At 37.4% G+C, this 24,429-nt stretch overlaps 1 protein-coding gene across 2 annotated transcripts in view; it reads right to left on the bottom strand.

Annotated features, from left to right (window-relative positions):
* Nucleotides 1–24,429, bottom strand: part of MAGI3 (membrane associated guanylate kinase, WW and PDZ domain containing 3) — a 190,611-nt gene that overhangs the window by 60,697 nt on the left and 105,485 nt on the right. For both annotated transcript variants that reach the window (XM_019730393.3, XM_019730392.3), the window contains exons 2-3: nt 15,770–15,886; nt 2,180–2,299 (exon numbers count right to left, since the gene is read on the bottom strand). In XM_019730393.3, the coding sequence (XP_019585952.3) occupies nt 2,180–2,299; nt 15,770–15,886 (237 nt within the window). The remainder of the gene's footprint in view (nt 1–2,179; nt 2,300–15,769; nt 15,887–24,429) is intronic.

Genomic DNA, 24,429 nt, shown 5'->3' with positions numbered 1-24,429 from the left:
CTCTGAGGACTCTTTTGGTACATGCCTACATATACACATAGACAAAGGTTTCTCTAGAATAGGTATCTAGACAGGGAACTGCTGGGTCACAGTTGCGTGCATCTTCACATTTACTAGCTATTGCCAAGAGGCTCTCCGAAGGGATTCATTGTATCATTTTATACTCTTGCCAGCTGTGTATGGGAGTTACCATTTCCCACAGTTATCAGACTTTAAAAATTTCTGTCAGTCTGATAGATGTGAAATGTTGTATGACTGTTATTTCAATTTGCATTTCCTTTGAACACCCAATAAGTAATAGTATGTAATATGCCTCTTTGTCATATGTCACGTTTTGATACTTAACAGAAGAAAATGTAGGGGAATATCTTTGTGATCTACTAAAGGCAGAGAAGGATTTCTTAAACAAAACTTCAAAAGCACAAATCATAAGGAAAACGGTGATGAATCAGACAAAAATTAAGGATTTCTGTTTAATGAAGAAACACGGGACGAGGTTATTAGGTGACAGAATGGCAGAAAATATCTATATCCCATAAGGATTACTATCTAGATAAATATCTAACTGTCCAAGGAATGTCTGCAAACTGAAAAGGGATTGAGATCCAATTTTTAAATTAAAAAAAAGAGAAAGCAAATGAATAGACAATTTGCAGAAATCCAAGCAAACTAACAAGCAAATAAAAAGGTGCTCAAACTCTCTGACTACCAACGAAACTAAAATTCAAATGAGATGCCACTTCTACCACCATCAGGTTGGCAGACGTAGCTGTCATTCCTTCTGAGAAGTCTTCACTGGCCACCTTACCTGAATAAGACATTCTTATTATTTTCTTTAAATCCCTTATTTTTGTTTCCTTCATAACATCTCAATTTGTAGGTATTTTGTTTGGACTGTCTTCCCCAATATGATACAGGATTTATTAAGGCAGTATCATTTCCATATTGATCATCATAGGATTTCTAGTTCCTCTGATAGCGCTTGGCATGTAGTAGGTACTGAATAAATGGGTTGTTGAATGAATGAAAGAAGGAGCGAATGAATGAATGAATGAATGAATGAATGAATGAATGAGAGAATAAGTTATGGGAGCTAAGACAAACTTAGCAGGCAGAAGGAAATCACTGAAGATTCTGAAGAGGAGAGAGACATGAGCAGGGCTGTGCTCGAGAAATACTAGCATGGTAGCAATGGGCCGGGTAGAGTGGAGGGAGGGAAGAAAGTGGAACAAATGAGATCAACTTCAATAGCCCAGACAGGAGCTAGTTCAGTGGGCCTATCATGAGATAATGGAAGTGAGAAGAAAGGCATCGAGAAATCTGTTACAAAGGAAGAAATGACGAGATGGGAATGGTGAGAAACAGGAGGAAGTACCTGATGACAGCACTGTTTTGAACTCGTGGTGCAGCTAAGGAGAAATTATGAAGAATCACTCTTTTAGATAGAACACAGGCACATACATCAGGTATGTTGAAATGGAGATGGGACATTTACTGAACGCCATGTCAGAGACATGATGTCTGCCTTCACGGAGCTCGTGAAAAAGGCAATTAAAATAGCACAATAAAGCAATGCTGGAACAGGATAGGGTGCTACCGGAGTGGACGAGCTTGCCAATGAAGAGTGTTAGATAAGCAGAAAAAAAAGGATCTAACATAGAATTACTTAAAAATTGAAATTGATCTTAAATATGTACTTCCTAGAATCAAGTGGGTAGAAGAAGAAAGAGATACGAAAATAAAACCAATCATCCTGTTTTGTCATCGCCCCCTCCCCCCATCTGTATTCTCTTTTCTCCAAGCTTGCCAAGGTATAAATAGATTTTTTAAAGTGTTCAGTATTTGAATTCTCAATCACAAATAGAATGCAATCTACAAATATTTGCTGAGCTCATAGGATGAATATGAATTACTATGAAATCTGCAGACTGCTCAGTTTGAATAATTGTGGTATATTGTGCACAACTGACTTTATAATATGATGCAATCCTTTTGTTTATTGTTTAACCCCACTTTAACCAGTGGATTACAAATATCCTCATCAAAAGAAAATTTCCCCAAAGATCAACAGAAAGAAACTTTAAAAAAAATGGTATTTTACTAATCAAATTCCCTCTGAAATAACTGCAGTCATTCAGATAGTTTTCTGGGTTGCTGTTGTCAACATGTGGGGACATACCATCATACGTTCCACTTTCTAATAATGCTCCACTCTCTTCCAGTGCTTTGAACTGCTCAACGGAAATGAAGTTATAATCCACCCCTGGTACTTCCCCATCCCTGGGGGCCCTTGTTGTGCCTAAGGGGGAAAAAAAAAAACAACAAGAAAAAAAAAGTTATAAAGTGCTTTTTAAATTTACAGAATATTGAGAATATAGAAAATGCAGTTTACAGAGAATACATGGGAGAAACAGACTATTATATACTGTACCTACTAGAAAGAGGATCATAAAATTTTAGGCAAATTAACATTCCTAAGTGAAAATAGGACAATAAATAATGTAGAATGAGTAAATATATTTTAATAAAATCTACAGATAGCTATGACATTCAAAACTACAAAGACAAAAAAATTTTAGTGTCAAAGAAAGCTTAATTTTCCAAGACACAACAGTTAATTCTTCTGTTAAACCTTAATTATTATAACTTAACATTTGAAGAAGAGAGAAATCCACCAGTGATAAGACTTCATTTTTATGTAGTTATCTTAGGTATTTTTTTCTTACCTAGAGAAAAGAAACTGACATTCCACTTACTACAGCAGTGAAGGACAATAAAAAGAGAAACACAATTTTTATAAGTTCTCTTAATGAACTCTATTTTCAAAACTTGGACAAATATTATGAAATTATTTTAGACAAATGCTTAAAATAGGTTTTCACATATTGCTTCTTAGCCATTATTCTCTTGAAGTAATTTAAAAAAATTAAACAGTAAGGAAACTGTTGAATGAAATTCACTACAGCGACAGAGCATTACATTTCTATCTATTAAGGAATTCATGCTAAAACATACTGACCCCTGTACAATGCAGGGGGATGCAGTGTTAGGCGCATGGACCCACCATGCAGCTGAAAATCTGTGTGTACCTTAAGACACCCCAACACTTAACTACAGTCAAACCTTGGTATCCATGGGGATTGGTTCCAGGATCCCTTATGGATTCCAAAATCCACAGGTGCTCAAGTCCCTTATATAAAACGGTTAGAACAATGTATACAGTTGGCCCTCCGTATCCATGGACTCCCAACTGTGGATCAAAAATACTGTTTTCGACCCACGGTGGGTCGAATCCTCAGTGCAAACCCCAGGAATTCTAAAAGGCTGACTGTGTATTTATTAAAAAAAAAAAAAAAAAATCTGCATAAAAGTGGACCAATGCCATTCAAACCCGAGTTGGTCAAGGGTCAACTGTTCTTTCTTTCAGATCCAAGATATAAATTCAGGTTTTCAGCATTGCTCCATTTGATACAATTTTACTGAACAACAATTAGTACTTTATTGACCTAATGTTAAAAATGTCATTTCAAATATTAGAGAATATAAAAAAAAGATCAAGGTATTTTGCCTGGAACTAGAGTTGGGATTGTAGCAAATCCTGTCCCAGGATGCCCCCCAAACTTCTTCCTCCACTCACCCTCCCTATTCATTAAGGGCACTCGAAGCCAGAAACCTGAGCGTCATCTGGGGTTCCTCCCTCCACATCCAGTCACCAAATCTGGTTCATTCTATCTCCTGAATACCGCTAGGAGTTATAGATTTGGTTGGTGCAAAAGTGATTACGGTTTTTGCAATTATTTTTAACCTTTTTTTTTTTTTTTTAACCTTTTAAACAGCAATTACTTTTGCACTGACCTAATACTTTTCTTCACTCTCATTCTCACCTAATTCATATCATTTTCGTGGCCAATACTGTTGGGTCTCCTGAGGTCAACCCTTTCTTCTCCCTGGCTACACCCTTTACCCAGGCTGCAGCCAGTGACGTTTCTAAAACAATAATCTGAGCAAAACACTCTACACCCATCAATGGTTTCCCATGATCCTTGGCACAAAATCCAGACTCTACCTCTCCAGTGTCTCTCCTGCCTCATGTCGCGCACATTCAATTCCTTTAATGTTCCTCGCACTCACTTACTTCCAAGCCCTTTGAGGAAGCCATTCCTTTCCCTGGAAGACTTCCTATCCCCTTTCCCACTCTTCCTCAGCTGACTACTAGTCATTCTTCAGGTCCTGGCTTAGGAAGTTTTTTAGAGAAATTTCCCTGAATCCCATCTAGGGTATGTGGGGACCATGGCTACTCGGTCCAGAGTAATAGTCCCAAGTCTCGGCACAGTGTGAGAATAGAAGTAGGTACTCCATGTAGTTGTTAAATAAATTAAGTGAAATTTTACACAAATGTATTATAATTAGCACAGTGCCTGGCAATATGCTGTTATTATAAATTAATTCATGGGAAACTATTAATTGCTTATACGTTTTAGTTGTAACACATGAAAAACATCCGCAAAGATGATGATAAAACATTTGTGGTAATGCTATCAGAAAATAATGATGAAGCCAACATTCTAAGCAACAAAGATTGTATTCAATGACTTTTCCCCCTTATTTTTACCCAACTTTTTATAAAAAATGAACATTTCTTTATCGGTTTCACAGCACAGAGGATACAAAATCTGGAAAACATAACTTCCTTTTTCTTCATATAACACTTTTTTCCCCCCAATATTTTGTTTCTCACATGTTGACTAAAACTGCATTGCCAGATTCTCCCAAAATCAACAGCTTTTAGCTCCATAGTAAGTAAAACTTACATTCGAAGATAAATTCAGTGATTAAATTGAAAATGTATAATTATCTGTGATGGATGGAAAAACATGGCCACAATACTGTGCACGTCCTTCCATCAAGAGAGGGGGGCTGTTGTCTCCCCTCTTGAATCTGGACTGGATTTATGACTTGCTTTGAATAATTTAATGTGGAAGATGTGAAGTTGTTCAAGTTCAGGGGTCTAGACTTGCTATCTTTACCTTCTTGGAATGCTCCCACCACCACGCATGGAAGTCCAGCTAGACTTTGAATGAAGAGAGATCCCCAGCCAGCAAACAGCACCAAGGCCCCAGACATGTGGGGGAGGACAGCTTGGCCCCTGTAACCCAGTTGTGCTGCCAATGATTGCAACCACATGAGGAGTCCCAGGTGAGCTCAGCTAACTCATGGCATCATGAGAAATCACACATAACGGTTATTTTAAGCCATGAAGTTCTGGGGTGGTCCGTTACGCAGCAAAGGCTAACTGAAATATTATCCAAATAAACTCTCCTATAAAATATAATGACCATATAAAACCCAATTTAAGAGAAAACCATGTTAGAGGTAATACTATAAAAAGAGTACTGACCCAAGGGACAGGAGCAACTCCATGTTTTAGTCTGGGGTTACTATTAATGGTACAATTTTAAACAAGCACTTAATCCTTCTGGGCTTCTGTCTCTTTCTGCAAAGGGATATTGAGCAAGATGGTGTTCACAGTTCTTTCCATTAATAGATATGAAATGTTATGTGTGATTCCAACACACGTATTTCCAAGACTTACAAAGTAGCTTTAACGTTAATTCTCTTTAAGAATATAAGCATTGAAAATTTTCACTGCCCCCCCAAACGTAATCCCATACACATAAGGTGCTCTCCCTTCCCTTCCCCTATCCTACCCCATCACCTTCAGCTTTCCAGAAAATGTACCTTTATATTATCCTGATAGTCTAAATATTTCATGTAAAGCTTTCTACATCCCCTCCAGTCACCACTATATTTCTCCTTTTAACATCAAAGTTCCTCCAACAAGTTGTTTACTCACAGTCTCCAGTTCCTCTCCTGTCGCTCTCTCTTGAGCCCTGTCCTATCAGCTCTTTGCCCCAATCAGTCCACTGAGACAATCAGCTGTGCTCATCTGCCGTTTCCACGTTGCTTAACCCCAATGGTCAAGACTCGGTCCGCATATTACCGATCTTATCATCAACATTTGACATAACTGATCATTCCCCCCTTTTTATTTTATTCAGAAATCTACAGAAAAGTGCATACAATGTATATATGAAGTTTAGCAAGTAACCATAATGCAAATTTGTCCAGGTGAAGAAACAGAACATTACCAGGACGTCAAAAGCCCCCTTGCATGCCGCCAATCATAACTCTCTCCCTCCCTCCTCCATGCCCAAAGATAGCCACCAACTTAACAACTGTGATGATTTCCTTTCTTTTTAAAAATGTTTTTACCAACTAAGTAGCGCACTTGCAAGCTTAGATGTGCCTGTTTTGTAACTTTATGTGAATGGAATCATACCATAGGCATCTCTGTGTCCACATAAACACTTGTCATGGGGTTTTTAAACTTCTGTCAATATGCTAAGTATGTAACGGTAGCTCGTGCATTTACTGAGCAACTGCCTTATGAGATTAAACTGTCTTGTTCACAGATTTACTAGCCATAGAGATTTCTTCTGTTGTGAAGTGGCTGGTTTTAAGTCTTTTGCCACTTCTCTATTGGGTCGCCTGCCTTTTTAAAATTGCTTTGTAGTTTTTTTTACTTTCTGAATACTACAGTACTTCGTCAAATCTAAGTAAACAACAGCTTCTAAAATGCACCATTATTTTATCCCTAAAAAAGAAAAAATTTTACTATAGCATTTCAATTATCATGGAAAGATTCCATCTACCGTAAGATGCATTCCAATTATAGAGAAGTTAAAATGTGAAATAATTAGATTTCATATTGATGTTTGCAAATGGGGTGTTTCTGCTAAAATGTGAAATTTGCTTTCTTGAAACAGTGCTTTCTGCAAAATTGGGCACCAAGAATAACAGAGATTATAGAGCAGATGGGTTCAGGGCTGATCGCTTAAAACCTATTGCAACTTTGTAACACTACCAAATCAATAACAATCCTAATGAAAAATGTTACCACAGTTTAAAAGCCATGTTAAATTCCTAATCATAAATACTCCAGTAAATAAAATACTTTGTCTTTTAAAAAAGTGGGGGGCGGGGGCGGGAATGAAAAGGTAGCTTGACAGAAAGGGGGGTACAACAAAGGTTGAGGCCATACAAGAAGGGTTGAGGTTAATGAATAACGAAGATAAAGCAAAATGTACAATAACCAATTTTAAGGTCAAGCACATGTTCAAATTGAGAAAAGAGGCCAAACTGAGGTGAAGGCGCCTCCTGTATCGTACATGCAACATTCAGCTATGTTTGTATATCCATTGTTTACTCACCGCTACTTGATAATGCAAAATACCAGCTTTCTGGGGTAAACGGAATAAGAACCAGTGTTACCTCAGTTAAACTGACATCATTCTCCTACCTATTTACCAATCACATATGAACTTATTTGCATCCTAGAAACAGGGGTTATAGCAGAACAGACTATAACTTCTCCCAATCTGTATTTGCTTTCCACCTTTTTTTTTTTTTCATGCTGTTTTGACAACAGAAGTTTTTCACTTTAATGTAGTCAAGTTTACTAATCCTTTCCTTTATAGCTAATGCTTTTCGTGCCTGGAAGAAATCTTTTTCAAGACCATCTGGATAGTCTATACTCTTTTTAAAAAGCATTACAGCTTTGCCTTTCATACCTAGTACCTTAATGCACTAAAATAGATTTTTGGGTGGGGGCCTGATGAGAGGTAGTAGCCCACTTTTCTTTTTTTTTTTTTTACCAAATGGCTACTCAACATGATTTATTGAAACAGCAATTAGTTAACCCTCTGATCAGCCACAGCACTTCTGTCATAGAAATCATACATAGAAATGTCTGTGTGAGACTGGGTGTCTGTCATTGGGCTGTTACATCCCATTTATCCACTGACCATTTCTGCACCATTCTCACAGTGTTGTAATTATTACATTTTTCACGATAAATCTTGATATAGTACAGTAAGTCCACCTATTTTGTTTTTTTTTTGTATTCATAGCCTTTCCATATAAATTCTGGAATCAGATGAACAGGCTGAAAATGCTGGAATTTTTATGGGATTAGAATGAATCTATTAATCAATGTGAGAACTGATATTGTCACCATATTGAGTCTTTAATCCACGAGCAAGAAATCTCTTCCAGAGATAAGTAGACCTTTCACGTCCCTAAATTTTATCTTATAGAGATCTCTACACTTCTTCAAAGATTAATTTCTAGATATTTCAAATATTTGATGCTATCATAAATGATATCTTTTTGTTAACTTTCATATTGTTGATGGTATGAAAGAATACAATTGTAGGAGTTTACTTGGTCACATTATTCAAATATCATTTACCTACAATGAAATTCACTAATTCTAACAGTGCATTTCTATGAGTTTTGGGAACCATCACAGCCAAGTTTCCTTGCGCCCCTTTGCAATCCCCAACCCTGTGGCAGCCACTGACGTATTGTCACTAGTTTTGTCTTCAATAGAATTTCAGACAATAGAAACATACATTAATTTGATTCTAGTAGTGGTTTGTGTCTGGCTTCTTTCACTCAGTGTGACACTTTTGAGATTTATCCATATTGTGGTTCAATATCCTTTGATGGCTGAGTGGCATTCCATTGTACAGATATACAAAAATTTGATTATGCATTCACCATTGATGGACATTTGGGTTGTTTCTAGATTTTGATGTCATAAATAAAGCTGCTATAAATTTACGAGTCTTTGGGTAAGCATATCTTTAACTTTATGTTGGGTTAATACTCAGGAGTGGAATTGCAGGGTTACATGGTAAGGGTGTGTTTAGAAGTGCAACTTCAGAAGAAAATGTCCCAAAGTAGATGTACTACTTTGCATTCTCACCAGCAGTATAAGAGTCGATTTACAGTAGTGTTTCCGTGTAGGAATTCCTTCTTGGAGTTTCTCGGCAAATTTACTTTTTCTAAATCCCAAGAAGAATCAGTCGATTGGGGAAACAAGAAATAAGCATTATAATTCTTCTGTGAGAATGAAAGCTTAACGATTTGACGCAGAGGTGTGACTTGTTGGAAGGAATCTACTGATATCAACTGAAAGCAAGAGCAAGAAACACTAAAAAGTAGAATCGAATGTTCAAGTTGACATTTCTGGGGACCAGGACAGAAGTGTGTGGGAAGGCAGTAGTCACCGTCTGCTCAGCCAGTCTCTCAGTGGCAGCTGTTCCTCTGCTTTAGGTATATATGGTCAAGGCCCTGTTGGGTACTGGTGGGTCTTTCTTGCAAATACAATGTTTATAAGATTATATGCATTTATGCTCTATATACATTCTATGAGTGGTATTCAAAAATAATTTACATGTTTTGGAGGCTAAATAAGTCCTCAAATTGACAGTTTTGACACGTGATTCTGTGTAATGATGTTAACCTTATTAAGAGATCTGCATGTTATCCGAGTACTGTTCAACAGTGTTCTCTGGCATTTTCCACTGTTTGAGTATTTGTGACAGAGTTTCAGTGCTTTGTAAATACTTTAGCAGACAAAATGCAAAGAGAAGAAGTGAATATTGATGTGGAACACTCCAACCTGAATTCAGAAACTGGTCTAAAATCTGAAGTAAAAGCAACATAGATTTCAAAGGCAAAACTAAAATCAGACCAAGGAGACAAAGTATTTTCCTCATTAAGAACGTAACAAGCATGGAGATAAGCAATCTATGAGACACAGAGTTCCAAACACTGGTTATAAGGATGCTCAGTGATCTCAGGGAGAACTTAAACAAAGAGATAGGAAACATAAAAATGGAAATGGAAAATATAAAAAAGAACCAGTCAGAAATAAAGAATACAATAACTGAAATGAAGAATACATTAGAAGGAATCAACAGATGAAGCAGAGAATCAAATCAGTGATTTAGAAGGCAGCAGGAAACACCCAATCAAAACAGCAAAAAGGAAAAAAAGAATCCAAAAAAAAGTGAGGCTAGTTTAAGAGGCCTCTGGAAAAACATCAAGTGTACCAACATTCACATCATAGGAATACCAGAAAGGAAAGAGAGAGAGCAAGGAATTGAAAACCTATTTGAACAAATTATGACAGAAAACTCCCCTAACCTGGCAAAGGAAATGGATATTCAAGTCCAGGAAGTGCAGACAGTCCCGAACAAAATGAACCCAAAGAGCACATACCAAGACACATCATAATTAAAATTCAAAGGTTAAAGACAAAGAGAATCTTAAAAGCAGCAAGAAAAAAGTAGTTAGTTACCTACAAGGGGGCTCCCATAAGACTGTCAGCTGAGTTCCCAACAGAAACTTTTCAGGCCAGAAGGGAGTGGCATGAAACATTCAAAGTGATGAAAAGCAAGGAAGCAAAGACCTACAACCAAGATTGCTCTACCCAGCAAAGCTATCATTTAGAATTCAAAGACAGATAAATAGCTTCCAAGATAAGAAAAAGCTAAAGGAGTTCACCAACACCAAACCAGTATTACAAGAAATATTAGAGGGTCTTCTTTAAAACAATCAAACAAAAAGATAAAAAATATGAATAATAAAATGGCAATAACTACATATCTATCAAGAATTACTTTAAATGTAAATGGATTAAATGCTCCAATTAAAATACATTGGGTGCTGCCTACAAGAGACTTACTTCAGATTGAAACACACACAGATTAAAAACAAAGGGATGGGGGAAAAACAGATTTCACGAAAATGGAAACAAACAAACAAACAGCTGGGTTAACAATACTTATTATATCAGACAAAATAGACTTCAAAACAAAGGCTATAACAAGTGACAAAAAAGGACCCAGTAATCCCACTTCTGGGTAGTTATCCGAAGAAACCCAAAATGCTACTTCGAGGGACATGTTATCTGTAAGTTCATTGCACCATTATCTACAATAGCCAAGGTATGAAGGCAACCTGGGTGTCCCTGAATGGATGACTGAATAAAGAAGAGATGGTATATACATGGAATAAATACAATGGAATATTACTCAGCCATAAAAAAACGATATCTTGCCATCTGCAAAAACATGGATGGACGTAGAGGATATTGTGCTGAATATAATAAGTCAAGAGAGAAAGACAAATGGCATATGATTTCACTTCTAAGGGAATCTAAAGAACAAAATAAACGAACAAACTAAACAAAAACAAACTGACAGATACGAGCACATTTTGATTGTTGCCAGATGGGAAGGGGGTTGGGGTGTGTAAAAAAGGGCAGGGATTAAGAAGTACAAATTGGTTGTTATATAGTAGTCATGGGGATGTAGGGTATAGCATAGGAACATAGTCGATAATATTGTAGTAACTATGTACGGTGTCAGATGGGTACTAGATTTGTTGGGGTGATACACGGGAGGGGGTTGGGGGGCACGGTGAAAAAGGTGAAGGAATTAAGAAATACAAATTGGTAGTTACAAAATAGTCATGGGGATGTAAAGCATAGGGAATATAGTCAATAATATGGTAATAACTAAATACAGTGCCAGGTGAGTACTAGACTAGTCAGCGGGATTCTTAAATTATACAAATGTCTAACTACTATGCTGTACATCTGAAATTAGTACAAAATAATACTGAATGTCAACTGTAATTGAAAAATTTAAAAAGGGGGGGGAAGGTGAAGGGGATTAAGAGGTTCACATTTCCAGATGTAAAACAAATAAGTCTTGGGGAATATCGTCAATAATATTGTGATAGAGTGGTACTGTGTCAGATGGTTGCAGGACTCACGGTGATCACTGCTTTAGGTATATAAACGCTGAGTAACTACGGTGTACACTTGAAACTAATATAATATTGTATGTTAGCTATATTTTAATAAAAATCTTTAAAAAAAGAAAGAAACCTGTCTGAAAAAGTCGCATCCTGTATGATTCCATTTATATGACATTCTGGGAAAGACAAAATACTAGTGATGGGAACCGCTGCGTTGTTTATTGTGGGTCGGGGTGAGGGCACGGTGTACCTAGAAAGGGATAGTACAAAGGAGTTTTTGGTGGGTGATGAAACTCTTCTGTATCCTGACTGTGGTGGTGTTCACACAAATATCTACATATGGTGCAAGTCATAGAACTGTACAACAAAAAGAAAAAAAAATCCAAAACAAAAAGATAACAAGCTTACATGAATGACCAATGACCAATGCCCAATTTGAAGATGATTTGGACACACACTTAACAATATGATGAAAATCAATGCAAATGAAAGAAATGTTTTCTATGTCTGGAATATTTATTACCAAACAAAGATCGAGACCATCAGATAATGTAATTGATAATTTGTGTGCTTTACATTTTATTTTGGCAGTGAAAAATTTAAATGTTACACAGGTATGGTAATATATTTCAAAATTTGCAATGATTTTTATGTGGCATTTATTTTGTGTTAATGTTCTCTTCTTTTAAGGTTTTCTATTAACAAATGTCTGTATCAGGTAATTTAAGTGTGTTATTATAATGTTGTTATATCAGTTTATAATAATAAACCAGTTGATTTTATATTGTCATTTTCGCTCTTAAACCGCCGTGTTTGCAGCCATCGGTACTGCTAGAGGGGTCATGTGCAGCGATCGGCCAGGTTCCCCAGACACTTGGTTCAGCTGGCACTTCATTACAATCAACTACAAATTATACTGCGATGCCACCTCTTATCATGAATTACAAGCCTACTTCCCACTGGAAGGAACTTGGCGCTGTGCTCAAGCCCAAAAACACAACCAAAACCAATTGTGAAGTTCCTTCTTGCAGGGTCTGTCTCCTGGGCTCCCTGCCAGAACCAATTCTGTATCAGCCAGGGTCCAAACAGGAGAAAGAAACTACATGGTAACTTGAACAAGGACAGCTTAATATAATGTGGTATTTTGTCAATGGGAACCCCCTAGGTATTTTTTCTTTTTTTCTTTTTTAATGTCCTTCTGATCTGTCCCATAATTTTTTAAGCATTTAGATACTTTCTGGCACAATTAGACGTTCCAAGCTCATCTTGTACTTTCCTTGCTCCAGACCTGGAATCAGAATTTTCTCCCAGAAGAGCTGGTATCTTTTAGCAAAAAGTATTATTTAGAGGCCAGATGGGGTTGTGAACAGTTCAATCTGTAAGTTAAGAAGTCTTGTCAGGCTCTGAAAAGGCTGCAGCTGTGTGGACCCTACGAATTAAAACTACATAAATTGCAGCTCCTTTCTAGAACAAAAGCTCCCACTAAAAAGACACTGCAAAACTAGGGTAGACGTAAATTAAAAAGAAGACCCAAATAAAAGTAGCAGAGGGCAGCAGAAAGTACTAGCACATATATTTATTAACTGTTAAAACAAGGAAAGAGGGAGCTCTAGCGCGATGACACTAAAAGTGCAACCCTGAGACACCCCATTGCAGGCAAAACACCAAGCTGCTTATTAAAGGAATGAAAATCAGATTGCTTTCAGACTTCTTAAAAGCAATGCTTTATGGCATAAGACAATTAGGTAATTGACTAATATAATTAAGATAGACAAAGAAAGAAAACAGGAGCCAACATATCTACCCAAACTTTAAAGTATAAAAATGACAAACTGCTATGATGGTCTGTAAAACTCCAGCAGAGAACAAGCTTTAGACAACCATGATTATTGAAGAAACAGCAACACAAGGTTGTAGCTAGATTAAATATGCATTTACCCACAGAATAAAGAAAAAATGATGATTATAAAGGGGAGAGTGCAGTTATGTAATGGCTGTTTACTTTGCCAATATAGATATAGTTCAAGTATCAAACAATGGTGAGAATGAGGAAAACAGATGCAAAGTGGAACGAGCTTGCTGACTGCATTATATTTGTTGGGAGTAAAAAAAGATATTACTTCAAGTCCGATGATGGGAGAGGGAAAGAAGGGAGAAGAAGAGATGGCTAGATAATTTTAATAATGCTCACGTAGGGGCAAAAACAAAAAGGAGGGAGGAGGAACAAAGGGTATTATATAAAGCCATTAGAATAAAAACACAAACCTTTCTGAAAAGAGAGAGATCAAATTAGAGTACACAGTGAAAGCCTTTTTATATAAAAGAGTTACATATGGGTAAAAACAGGAAAACATCACAACACTGAGACTAAAAATACTGAGCACATCAATAAATATAAAGAAAATGTGACACTGGCTACAAAGCCCAACACTATTCATAAAACAAAGAGGTTCAGAAAGATAAAAAAATAAAAAGATCTATCGGGCCCATGCAGAGGAGGCAGGCATCGCAATTCTGAAATCTGACAAGGTAGATTTCGTGGAAGAAATCATAGACAAGAAGTCAGATTTAAAAACAAAAAAAAACAAAAATATTTTATACCATGCTAAGGGGTCTAGACTTGTAGTCAATGGGAGGATAAATCATAGACAGGCAAGAATCACACCTGCACTTTGAAAACAGACTAGACGGAGGTGACATGGGAGGCAGGGGATGCAGTTAGAATGGGGAAGGGGACAAACACTGCTTCAGTGCCACTCTAGGCCAAGTAGTTTACACTCGTGCTCTTCCTTTAATTCTAATTCACCTAGGAGGTGAGTCTTGTTGTTCACATTTTACAGAGAGAGATTCTGAGTCTCAGGAAGATTAAGTAACTTGCCCAAGTGAAGCAGCTAGTCAGATGCTAGAATCAAGATTTTGGGACTCAGATTTACCTACATCTTTGCCAGTACATAATGCTATTTGTTATTTAAAAAAGAAAAAGTCCAAGCAAGGAAGGGTGAGGGTCTAAGACAGAGAAGGATACATATTCAAGAAGCATAATTAGGAAGGTTTGGTGATTGACTGGACATTGTGCAAGATGAACTAACAAGAAGGAGAAATCAAGAATTCCAGAGCCATCATAAGAACTAGTGTCCAGGGGTGGCCGGCTAGCTCAGTTGGTTAGAGCGTGGTGCTGGTACATAGCACCAAGGTTGCCAGTTCAATCCCTGCATGGGCCACTGTGAGCTGGGCGACACCCCCCCCCCTTAACAAATAGAATAAAAACAAAAGCTAGTATCCACAAGGAGTTACAAATATACAGAGGGTGCCAAAAACAAATGTATACGCAGTTTAAGAAAGAAAAAAACTGTATTAAAATTGTAATACTCAGTATATACCGATAACAAAAGATGAATACAACTCATGTGTATACATTTTTTTGGCACCCCCGGTATTGAAAAGGAAAACAAACCTGAATGTCCTTTGATACCCTTTTATTGGTTACTGCTTTTTATTCTTTCCCAGACCTGCACTAAAGCCAAAATGTAAGTATACATGATCTCTTGTTATGTGTTTTTAAAAAACCCAAATTACCATAACAACAACTATGTCCTATGAAAACCATTAATACTGGAACAGAAACACCAACATTAAGGTAAAAATTCAAAATGGATTACCACAAAGAAGGCACTGTATGCTTCTTCCTATTTTCCTTTGGGAAAGGAGCAGATTTTAAAATTAGTAATGTCCTAATAATTAATACACATATGTTTGTTCTCAGCGTATAAGACATTGAGCAAAAACGTCTTATTGCATATGCTGTAGAAATTGATTTACAGAAATAAAATCTAATTAGCAACATGTACATAGATATTCTTAAAGTCTAACAACCTTTTAAAAAGTCACAATATAGACTCTTGGGGCTTTTCTACTTTGAAAAACAAAACCCCTGAAAAGTCCTCTGAAAATTTTTTTCCAAGTTTTGTTGCATTCTTGTGCCCGAACTTCATCTTTACAATTTTATGAGATACTCTACTGAATTATTTCTAGATGTTTGATCAGTTACATAAAGACATTTTGGCTCATTTCCTTTGTTCCATCTTCTACTTACATGGAATGGTTCTCAAGTAGAGATTATCTCTGATCACTTGCTGCAGTTTGTGGTCAATTGATCCTTTTTGAAACTGAAGACTCAAGTAATGTCGCAAATCTTTATTAATGACTTTGCCTACAAAAGGAAACCACAGAAGACAAAACGACCATTAGCTCTCCAGTCAAATATAGATGTTAGTGATTGAATACTCTTAAGACATTTAGCTATAAACAGAAGAAATCAGAATATTTCACTAAAAACAAGATAACTAACACCAAATTATTAGCGGCACTATAATTAAAACATATACTTGTATAAATATAATATGGGCATAATCTTACATGGTAAGAAGGGAAGTGGTAAGTAAGAGATGATGAATATACAAGGTAATTTCATTCAGTCCCATGGCTTTAAACAATGTCTATATACGGATAACTTTCAAGTTATTACCATGTCTCTATCCCTGACCTATCTCCACCATGCTCCAAACTCATCAGACGGGTTCATATATATTACAGATATACTTGGAAGTCAAATAAGCGTCTCAAATTTCAGATAGCCAAAACACAACTCTCAATTCCATTGTCCCCCAGCGTTTTCCTCTCCTCCAGTTTCCCTTAGAAAATAACAGTAGCACCAACGAAATGGAACAGACCCAAAAGCTAGAAGTCATCCTTGATTTCTCCTTTTCACTTCTATCCCCCAGATCCAATCCATGAGCAACTTTTATCAGCTCGATCTCCCAAACATCTCCCGTACTGTCCACTTCTCTCCATTCCATTGCCACCACTCTAATCTAAACCACCATCGTTTCTCATCTGGAAATCTCCAACGATAGCCTTCTATGGTTGGTCTCCCTGCATCCATTCTTGCCTCCTTCCTGCCCCCACCATTCACACAGAAGCCACTGGGGTTTAAAAGATAAATTAGATAACCACTACTCTGTTCAGAGCCACCCAAGGCTTCTTGTTGCACTCGGAATAAAATCCAAACTTCTAAACAGAGCCTAGAAGGCCCCACTTGTTCTAGCTCTGGCCAGCTCTGGCCAAAACTTGTTCACTCTTCCCCCTCTCAAATATGGTTCACCCACACTGGCCATCTTTCTGATCTTCAAAAAGGTAAAACGGGCCCTCCTCAGTGCTCTCTGGCTATCACTAAATTGAACAGGCCTTTTCTGTCCACTTGCTTGACTCCTAGATAATGTGAATAAATAAGAGTGAAAGATGTTTTTCTTATTTGTGGGGGAAACAGGAACGAAAAAGAGGAATGTTAGGGGATCTCAAAGAACTATTAAGCAGGAAAATATGGGATTGCAAAAATCTGGTAGCAGTGAATTTGTAATAAGAGTTGAACTTAAAATTGAAATCAAAGCAATGCAAACACTTCAGTAGACAAGGCTTCAGATAATTAGAAAAGAGCGATGCTGACAAAACAGATGATCTTATTGAAGAAATGACTAGTTGATTAAAATATTCTCTTTGTTTTATTTGAAACAGCAGAGTTCTGACAAGGTTAGAGAAATCGAAAGGTTACCGCAGATCAGTTTATTATTTTAACTATTATTCCATAACATAACATTCTAATCCCCTCTTTTGGTCTTTTTTCACATGTATAAATAAATATAACCGATAGGAGAGGGTGTTAATATAAGCAGAAAATCAGAGTGCTTCTACAGTTAGAAATAATATTCAGATCCAGAACTAACACACAGAAACCAAAAAGTCCCTGTTTTGTCTTGCCAAAAACAGATGCCAAGGAAGACGGGAACCTTTATAATCAAAGAAGAAACCTGAAAGAGGTTTGCAGGGAGAGCACAGAAGAATCCCTAGTCGCACAAGTTGCTTCTGCCAGGCATTTAGGGGTCGCACCAACTGGAGTCCAATCTAGATGGAATCTTATTTCATTTTTTAATTTATATTATAGTACTTGTTCGTTGCTGGCTAGAAGAAAACCCTAATTCGTAATCAATACTGCATAGTCTCATTGTTTATTGAACAAAAACATACCCGATAATGAGTTCATTAATTGTTTTAAACATTAGGTAAGAGGTATTTCAAACGTTTTATAACAAATATTGTACAAAAGTTTTGGCTGATTGTTACATAAGTGCTTAAAAGTGTTTTAGTGATATTTGTGGAAGTTTGATTAGGGTTTTTTGTTGTTGTTTTTTTAATGATTTTATTGGGGAAGGGGAACAGGACTTGATTGGGGAACAGTGTGTACTTCCAGGACTTTTTTTTTTTCCAAGTCAAGTTGTTGTCCTTTCAATCTTAGTTGCAGGGGGCACAGCCCACCATCCCTGGTGGGAGTCGAACCGGCAAACTTGTGGTTGAGAGGACATGCTCCAACCAACTGAGCCATCTGGGAGCTCAGTGGCAGCTCAGCTCAAGGTGCCATGTTCAATCTTAGTTGCAGGAGGCACTGCCCACCATCTCTTGTGGGACTCGAGGAGTTGAACCGGCAACCTTGTGGTTGAGAGCCCACTGGTGGGAATCGAACCGGCAGCCTTTGGAGTTAGGAGCACGGAGCTCCAACCGTCTGAGCCACTGGGCCGGCCCATAGGGTTTCTGAATAGACAGAATACATCATTGTTTTTCTTTTTTAAAATAATATAATGCAGGCCGCAATACCTAAAAATCTGCTATCCAATATATCTTCATGAATAGATTTAACTTAGATAAAAAAGAGTGCCTATATAATTAAAGAAGACAATCAGAATCAACATTTTTTATTCAAAATTTTCTTTTTTTTGTTTTTAAACTTAAAGCTTTACTATATTATAGGCTGTAATCACAGACATAACTCTAAAATGCTAAGAACCCAGACTGGATTTTAATCTACAAAAATAACTGCCATTAAATGAGATATAATGAAAGTCAAAGCCATAATAAAAATCATAGATCACAAATTACAGCATGAGGGGGGGTCTTTTTAGAGGCAATGAAGTTAAAGCAAGTCAATTCCTGTCTCAAGGGCCTACAAGATCTTAAGACTGAGAGGCCAGTTAAAGCAGAAAGACCTCATAGATTTAAAGAAAAACAGTTAGAATTATCAGGACTGGAAATGCACTCTCAATTTTCACCCTCAATTTCTACTGGGAGTCTGGGGGCAACACTGAGATGAACAGTTGCAAAAAAAGGGGGAGGGACAATTTCATAAAATGTGCAACTATTCAAAAAAGTTATCATGTTTCCTTGAGGTTGGAGATAAAATATTACAAATAGCAATGAAAAGTCAATGATAAAAGATCAGAAAATTATATGGGTTGGCATTCTTTAGGATTAATAATTAATAATAAAACATACTGACTATCGTAGTCATCATGGACCTCCTGGCCTCAAGAAACCGAAAGAATTTTCATAAGGGGACAGAATGTTATTGTTCCCTCTTTCATAGGATTCCAGGGAATTTGTCTGGGGAAAAAAAAAAAAAAAGGACAAGTGTCCTGAATAGGCAGATGACTGTCAAATGACTAGAAGGCCAACAGAACCATTAGCTCACAAAGGCACTGCTGAGTTTATCTATATTTTCAAGTAGTATATGAACTTCTGCCTTTTGTACATAGAGAGTTTCACAGAAACGTGACATTTCTAGGGTATGAAATACACCTATGTGGGGTTAAAGTAGCTGTTAAACAAGTAAGAAAAAAGATTCTTCAGAATAGCATTCTTACCCAGCCAGCCTTTGCTTTAAATGTTGAGATTATTATTTGACTTGCAAGCGATTTATAATAAAAGTTGATTTATGAAACTTAAAAATAGATCTATAAACCTTACAAACACAGTTCAAGGGGGAAAGGTCTGTAACCGAAATCTCAATCATATAAATAAACCCAGGTGCTCAAGTTTCAATATAGAAATCCTTAGTCAAGAGAACTCATAACTACAAATCCATACTTTCTCAATATATACTAATTAATATTCACTACCAGTTGTCTTTGAGGAATCAGTGTATAGAGTCACTCATTATTAGTTAGATAAACCCAGTGGCATGACAGCATAGGTGTGGCCATGCGAGCAGCTGTAAATCAATCTAACTGCCAACATGTCACTGTCTTTTTGTCTAGGAGACGTTGCCAACCACTTGCTAGAGTCAAGATACAATTTGCTTTAGCTATTCTCTAATCCGGTAGTAATTATAAAATCAAAAATAGAGAAAAGAAAAAAGCGAGGTCAGCTTGGCATGTCTTATTCTTATAAATTTACACTGGGTTCATTGTGATGATCACATTCTTTTCTAAACCCTTACAATTTTTCTTCTCTCTCTCTCTCTTTTTTAAACAATCTCTTCAAATTTTTCCACAGTTTCAAGTTAGGGAAGTGGACTGGAGTTTTCACAATCTACCTAACGCCTTTTTGGAAACTGGGCCAGTTGTCTCTCTTCCGTCTCCTGGTACTTCCTGCATTCTAGATTTCCCAAAGAATATTGACAATAACCCTGAGATCATATCTGAGAGTCCCTTCAACTCCAAGGAGGCAATTCAGTTGAGTCTTGAAAACTTGAATTCATTTAAAGTGAACGATACTCTTACTATCTCCTAATCGTTTTAAAATTTAATTTCTGCTGTTTGGGGTTCTTTTACTTTTTACTGTTAGAAAAGTAATTCTGTTGGCTCAAGATTATGGGAGCCAGGAAGAATGGTATAGATCTGATTTCAGCCTGTAAACAGCTAAAAAATATCTTCTTCCAACAGGAGGCCTACTTCTTCCTTCTTGTTGCTCTTCCTTCAAACACAACCTTAAAAGCTCTTTACATTCTCTGAAGTATCAGAGCTCCTTTTGAGCTTTCGCCTATAGAAAAGGAAATTCTTAAATGTTTATTTCTCACAGTCCACTTCGCACGGTATAAATGTGATTCTGTGCTCCTTCCATCTGTCAATCAGCTGCATCTTTTTAAAACCCTGAGCTGCTCAGAGCATTCGGTGACCCCTTAAGAATTTCTTCACGTAAACTTTTCTTTTAGAAATCTCTACTCTTGGAGCCACACCTATAGATGCTATAAACTTTTAAATACCTGTTTTTCCTCAAAACCAACGTATGGGCATACATACCATGCCCCCCTTCTCTTCCTTACTATGCCCCTAAGATAGCTTTGTGACTTTCCCCAATAAATTGTTCAATCTAACATGCTCAACACAACTAATGTTACTAACTAGTCCTTTCCCTTTAGATCTAGACTCAGAAGAGCAATGTATTTTATTGCTTCCTCCACCTCCTGAGCGCCAGAGCAGTAAGAGAAAACTCCATGGAATGGTGAAAATGATACATGCACGCTTAACTCAAACTGGCTCCTTGGCTCGGGGTAGGGGGTCCCTAAACCAAAATAAATCAAACTGTAGTCAGCTTGTCTGGTAACTGTAATGGCATCTGAGCAAGACTTTTCTAGATAATCAGTGTCTTCGTTGTATTAATAAAATACATTCTATGAAGCAATTATTTAAAAATACCTTACACAGTTTTTAATCATGAAAGATATTTAGCTGAGTGCCAAGGCCATGGTTTGTTGTACAGATTTAGCCCCAGTATCTAGCACACTAAACGAGTGAGTGAATCAGCTTAATTTTGTATTTTTGATTGTTCATTTGAACCTCTACATCCTCATATACATGAAATTTTAGAACACTCACTTAACTGGTACAGCATTCTGTAAGCGTCTATATACAACTTTATCTTAAACTATGTTTCTTAAACAATGAAACGGACTTTATTTTGACTCTGTCAAAATGCTAAAAGAAATTCTTCATTGAACAGCAAGCTCTGTGAGTCTTTAAAACATTTAATTATAATTTATACACCAATTCTTCATATCTGTTCTTTATTTATTAACATTTTTAAATGTATTCACAGACGGTCTCTGGCTATCCAGAAATATAAAATAAGGCTAAATTAACCATCCAAATCTATTGTCTTCTAACTCTACTGGAGATAAAAAGTGTACAGTAGGGGGGGAAAATCCTTCTTCTGCTTTTTCTGGGGGGAAGATGTAGAAATGAGAAGAGAATGGGAACTAGAAAGAGAACATTGATGACTCGGACTGTTATTTTAGAATTATTATCATATTATATGTTATAAGTTTTCATTCCTTATGAAAACCTTTGAGGTAGGTGTTATTGTTATTCCCATTTTACAGATAAGGAGCTGAGGTATGAAGAGGTTAAGTAACTTTGCCAAGGTTACACCACTGAAAGTAGCAGACCTGGGAATCTGAACTCAGTCAGTCTGGCTCTAGAACCTCCACTGTAAGCACCATGCTAGAATGCCTGCTGCATCCATCCATCCATCCATCCATCCATCCATCCATCCATCCACCCACCCACCCACCCACCCATCCATCCATCCATCCATCCATCCATCCATCCATCCATCCACTCATCCATCCATCCACTCACTCATCCATCCATCCATCCATCCATCCATCCATCCATCCATCCATCCATCCATCCATCCATCCATCCACCCACCCACCCACCCACCCACCCACCCACCTATCGGTATCTTTGGATGAATTTCTCCTCTAGCATAAACTTGTAAGAGTACAAGCTTTTAACAAATTCTTTCCTGCGAGCCTACCCTTCCAAGAAATAGTCACACCTATTGTGTAAACAAACATTTACTGAGCTTTGAGTAGTAGGCACTTGAGGGTAAAACAGTGAATGAGAGTGCACTCAAATGGAACTTAAAGCCTCACAGGGAAGATGAGCATTGAAAGAGAAATTTCAAACAGGGGAGTATTGTGAAAGAGAAGTACAGAGCACTGTGGGAACCTATAATCTAGATCCTCAGTCTGGGGAGTCTAAGACTTCATTTACATTGGGGCTGAAACCTGAAGGATAAATAGGACCCAGCTAGGTTATAAAAGGGGAGGGGGGCGTTGGTAGAGGGAGTGGGACATGCAAAGGCACTTACTTGAGGTGGGAAAGAACACAGTGCTTACCAGAACTGAGAGAAATCCAGTATAGCTGGTTCTTAAAAAGTGAGAAAGGGTTCACACAAGCTGAGACATGAGTTCCAGGGACCAGTGGGTCGAGTAGAACCTTGTAACAATAATTTAAAGGAACATCAACTCACTCAGATCTGACACCAAGGCCCTTCGTAACTGGTATAAGGTCCCAACTATGGATATATTCTTACTGTTCACCTCGATATTCCATTTAAAATTAACCATCCAAATCTATAGTCTTCTGGATCCATTGGGGATAACAAGTCCAGAGCGGGGGGGGGGGGGGGGGGCGGGGAATCCTTCTTCTGCTTTTTCTGGGAGTAAGATGTAGAAATGAGAAAAAAATGGGAACTAGAAAGAGAACACTGATGACTAGGGCTGTTATTTTAGAATTATCATATTATATATATTATATGCTATACATTTTCATTCCTAATATTCCATATTTGTATTCAAATGCTATCTTGTTATTTCTATTCTGTCTTCTGTCTGTAAGAGTATATTTAACATTATAAACTTGGAAGACCCATGTCTGTATAATTCTTTAAGTATGCCACTCTCATTATAGGCAATTAGAAACTTATTGAATTTTAAAACTAATTTATATAATTAAATTCTGGCTGAGTCTCAAATGTGAAACGCATTAAATACTTGGGAATCTCTTGAGCCATTTCAGTTTTTAAAACTGGTCATTTTTTAGTACTCTTCAGAGTTAGTCTGAAGCAATCAAGCAACCTTCTGCAGAATACTGCTGCCACCTCACCACCGAAGAGAAAGTCTCCTGCTAATGGAGGGCACATTCGTTTTGTTTCCCCCTCAGATTCATTGAGATACTATTCACATATAACACATGAGTATGCAAGTTTAAGGTGTTATAACGTAACGATTTGATAAACGTATATATTGTGAAATGATGGCCAGAATAAGGTTAGTTTGCACCTCCATCCCCCCTCACATACCATTTTTTGTGCATACAGTGATAACATTTAAGATCTAGTCTCTTAACAACATTCAAGTAAATAATACAATATTGTTACTCTAGTCACCATGCTGTGCATTAGGTCCCCAGAAGTCATTCATCTTATAGCTGGAAGTTCATATCCTTTGACTAACATCTCCCCAGTTCTTCCACCACCACCCCTGACAACCACCAATGTATTCTCTATTTCCATGAGTTCAGCTTTTTTAGATTCCACAAATAAGTGAGAATGTGACCGTAAGCAGAAAGAATAGGGCCACATGGAGAGAGCGGGGAGAAGAAAAAACAAAGGAGGAAAGAGATGAGATCATCCTTAAGAAAAAATGCAGCTACCAGACCAGCCAGAACTAGATTTTGGCAGCGAGAGTGGAGCCAGGACACCATCTTGCCACTTTAGGTGAACTTTAGCTAATTCCAATGGATTATAATATTAGCGCTGTGATTTAGGAAAATCTCCACCACCACCCCTGTGTCTCCATGTCAGTTCCAACAGAGCCAGGTAAGGACAAAAATCCCTCCTCCCAATGGGAAGGAGTGGTCAGTGAGGACCCAACTATAACGCCACCCCTAAGTCTTGACTATTTCGCACCTTCACTTTAGGTGTAATAAAGTCCCAGGCCCCACTTTTCTTTGGGGTAGCTCCTCTTCTCTGAACCTGCCCACTCTTGCTATTTGAGAGTTTACTATCCTTTTCCAAAAAATCTACTGCTTGCTTGGCTTACTCGTTGCATGCTTGAATTCTGTCCTGTGACAAACACCA

Source organism: Rhinolophus sinicus, chromosome 7, assembly GCF_057876585.1.
Source record: "Rhinolophus sinicus isolate RSI-liver-muscle chromosome 7, RSI-T2T, whole genome shotgun sequence".
Lineage (NCBI taxonomy): Eukaryota > Metazoa > Chordata > Mammalia > Chiroptera > Rhinolophidae > Rhinolophus > Rhinolophus sinicus.
The sequence above is the reverse complement of the archived record's forward strand: the minus strand, read 5'-3'. Positions and strand labels throughout refer to the sequence as shown.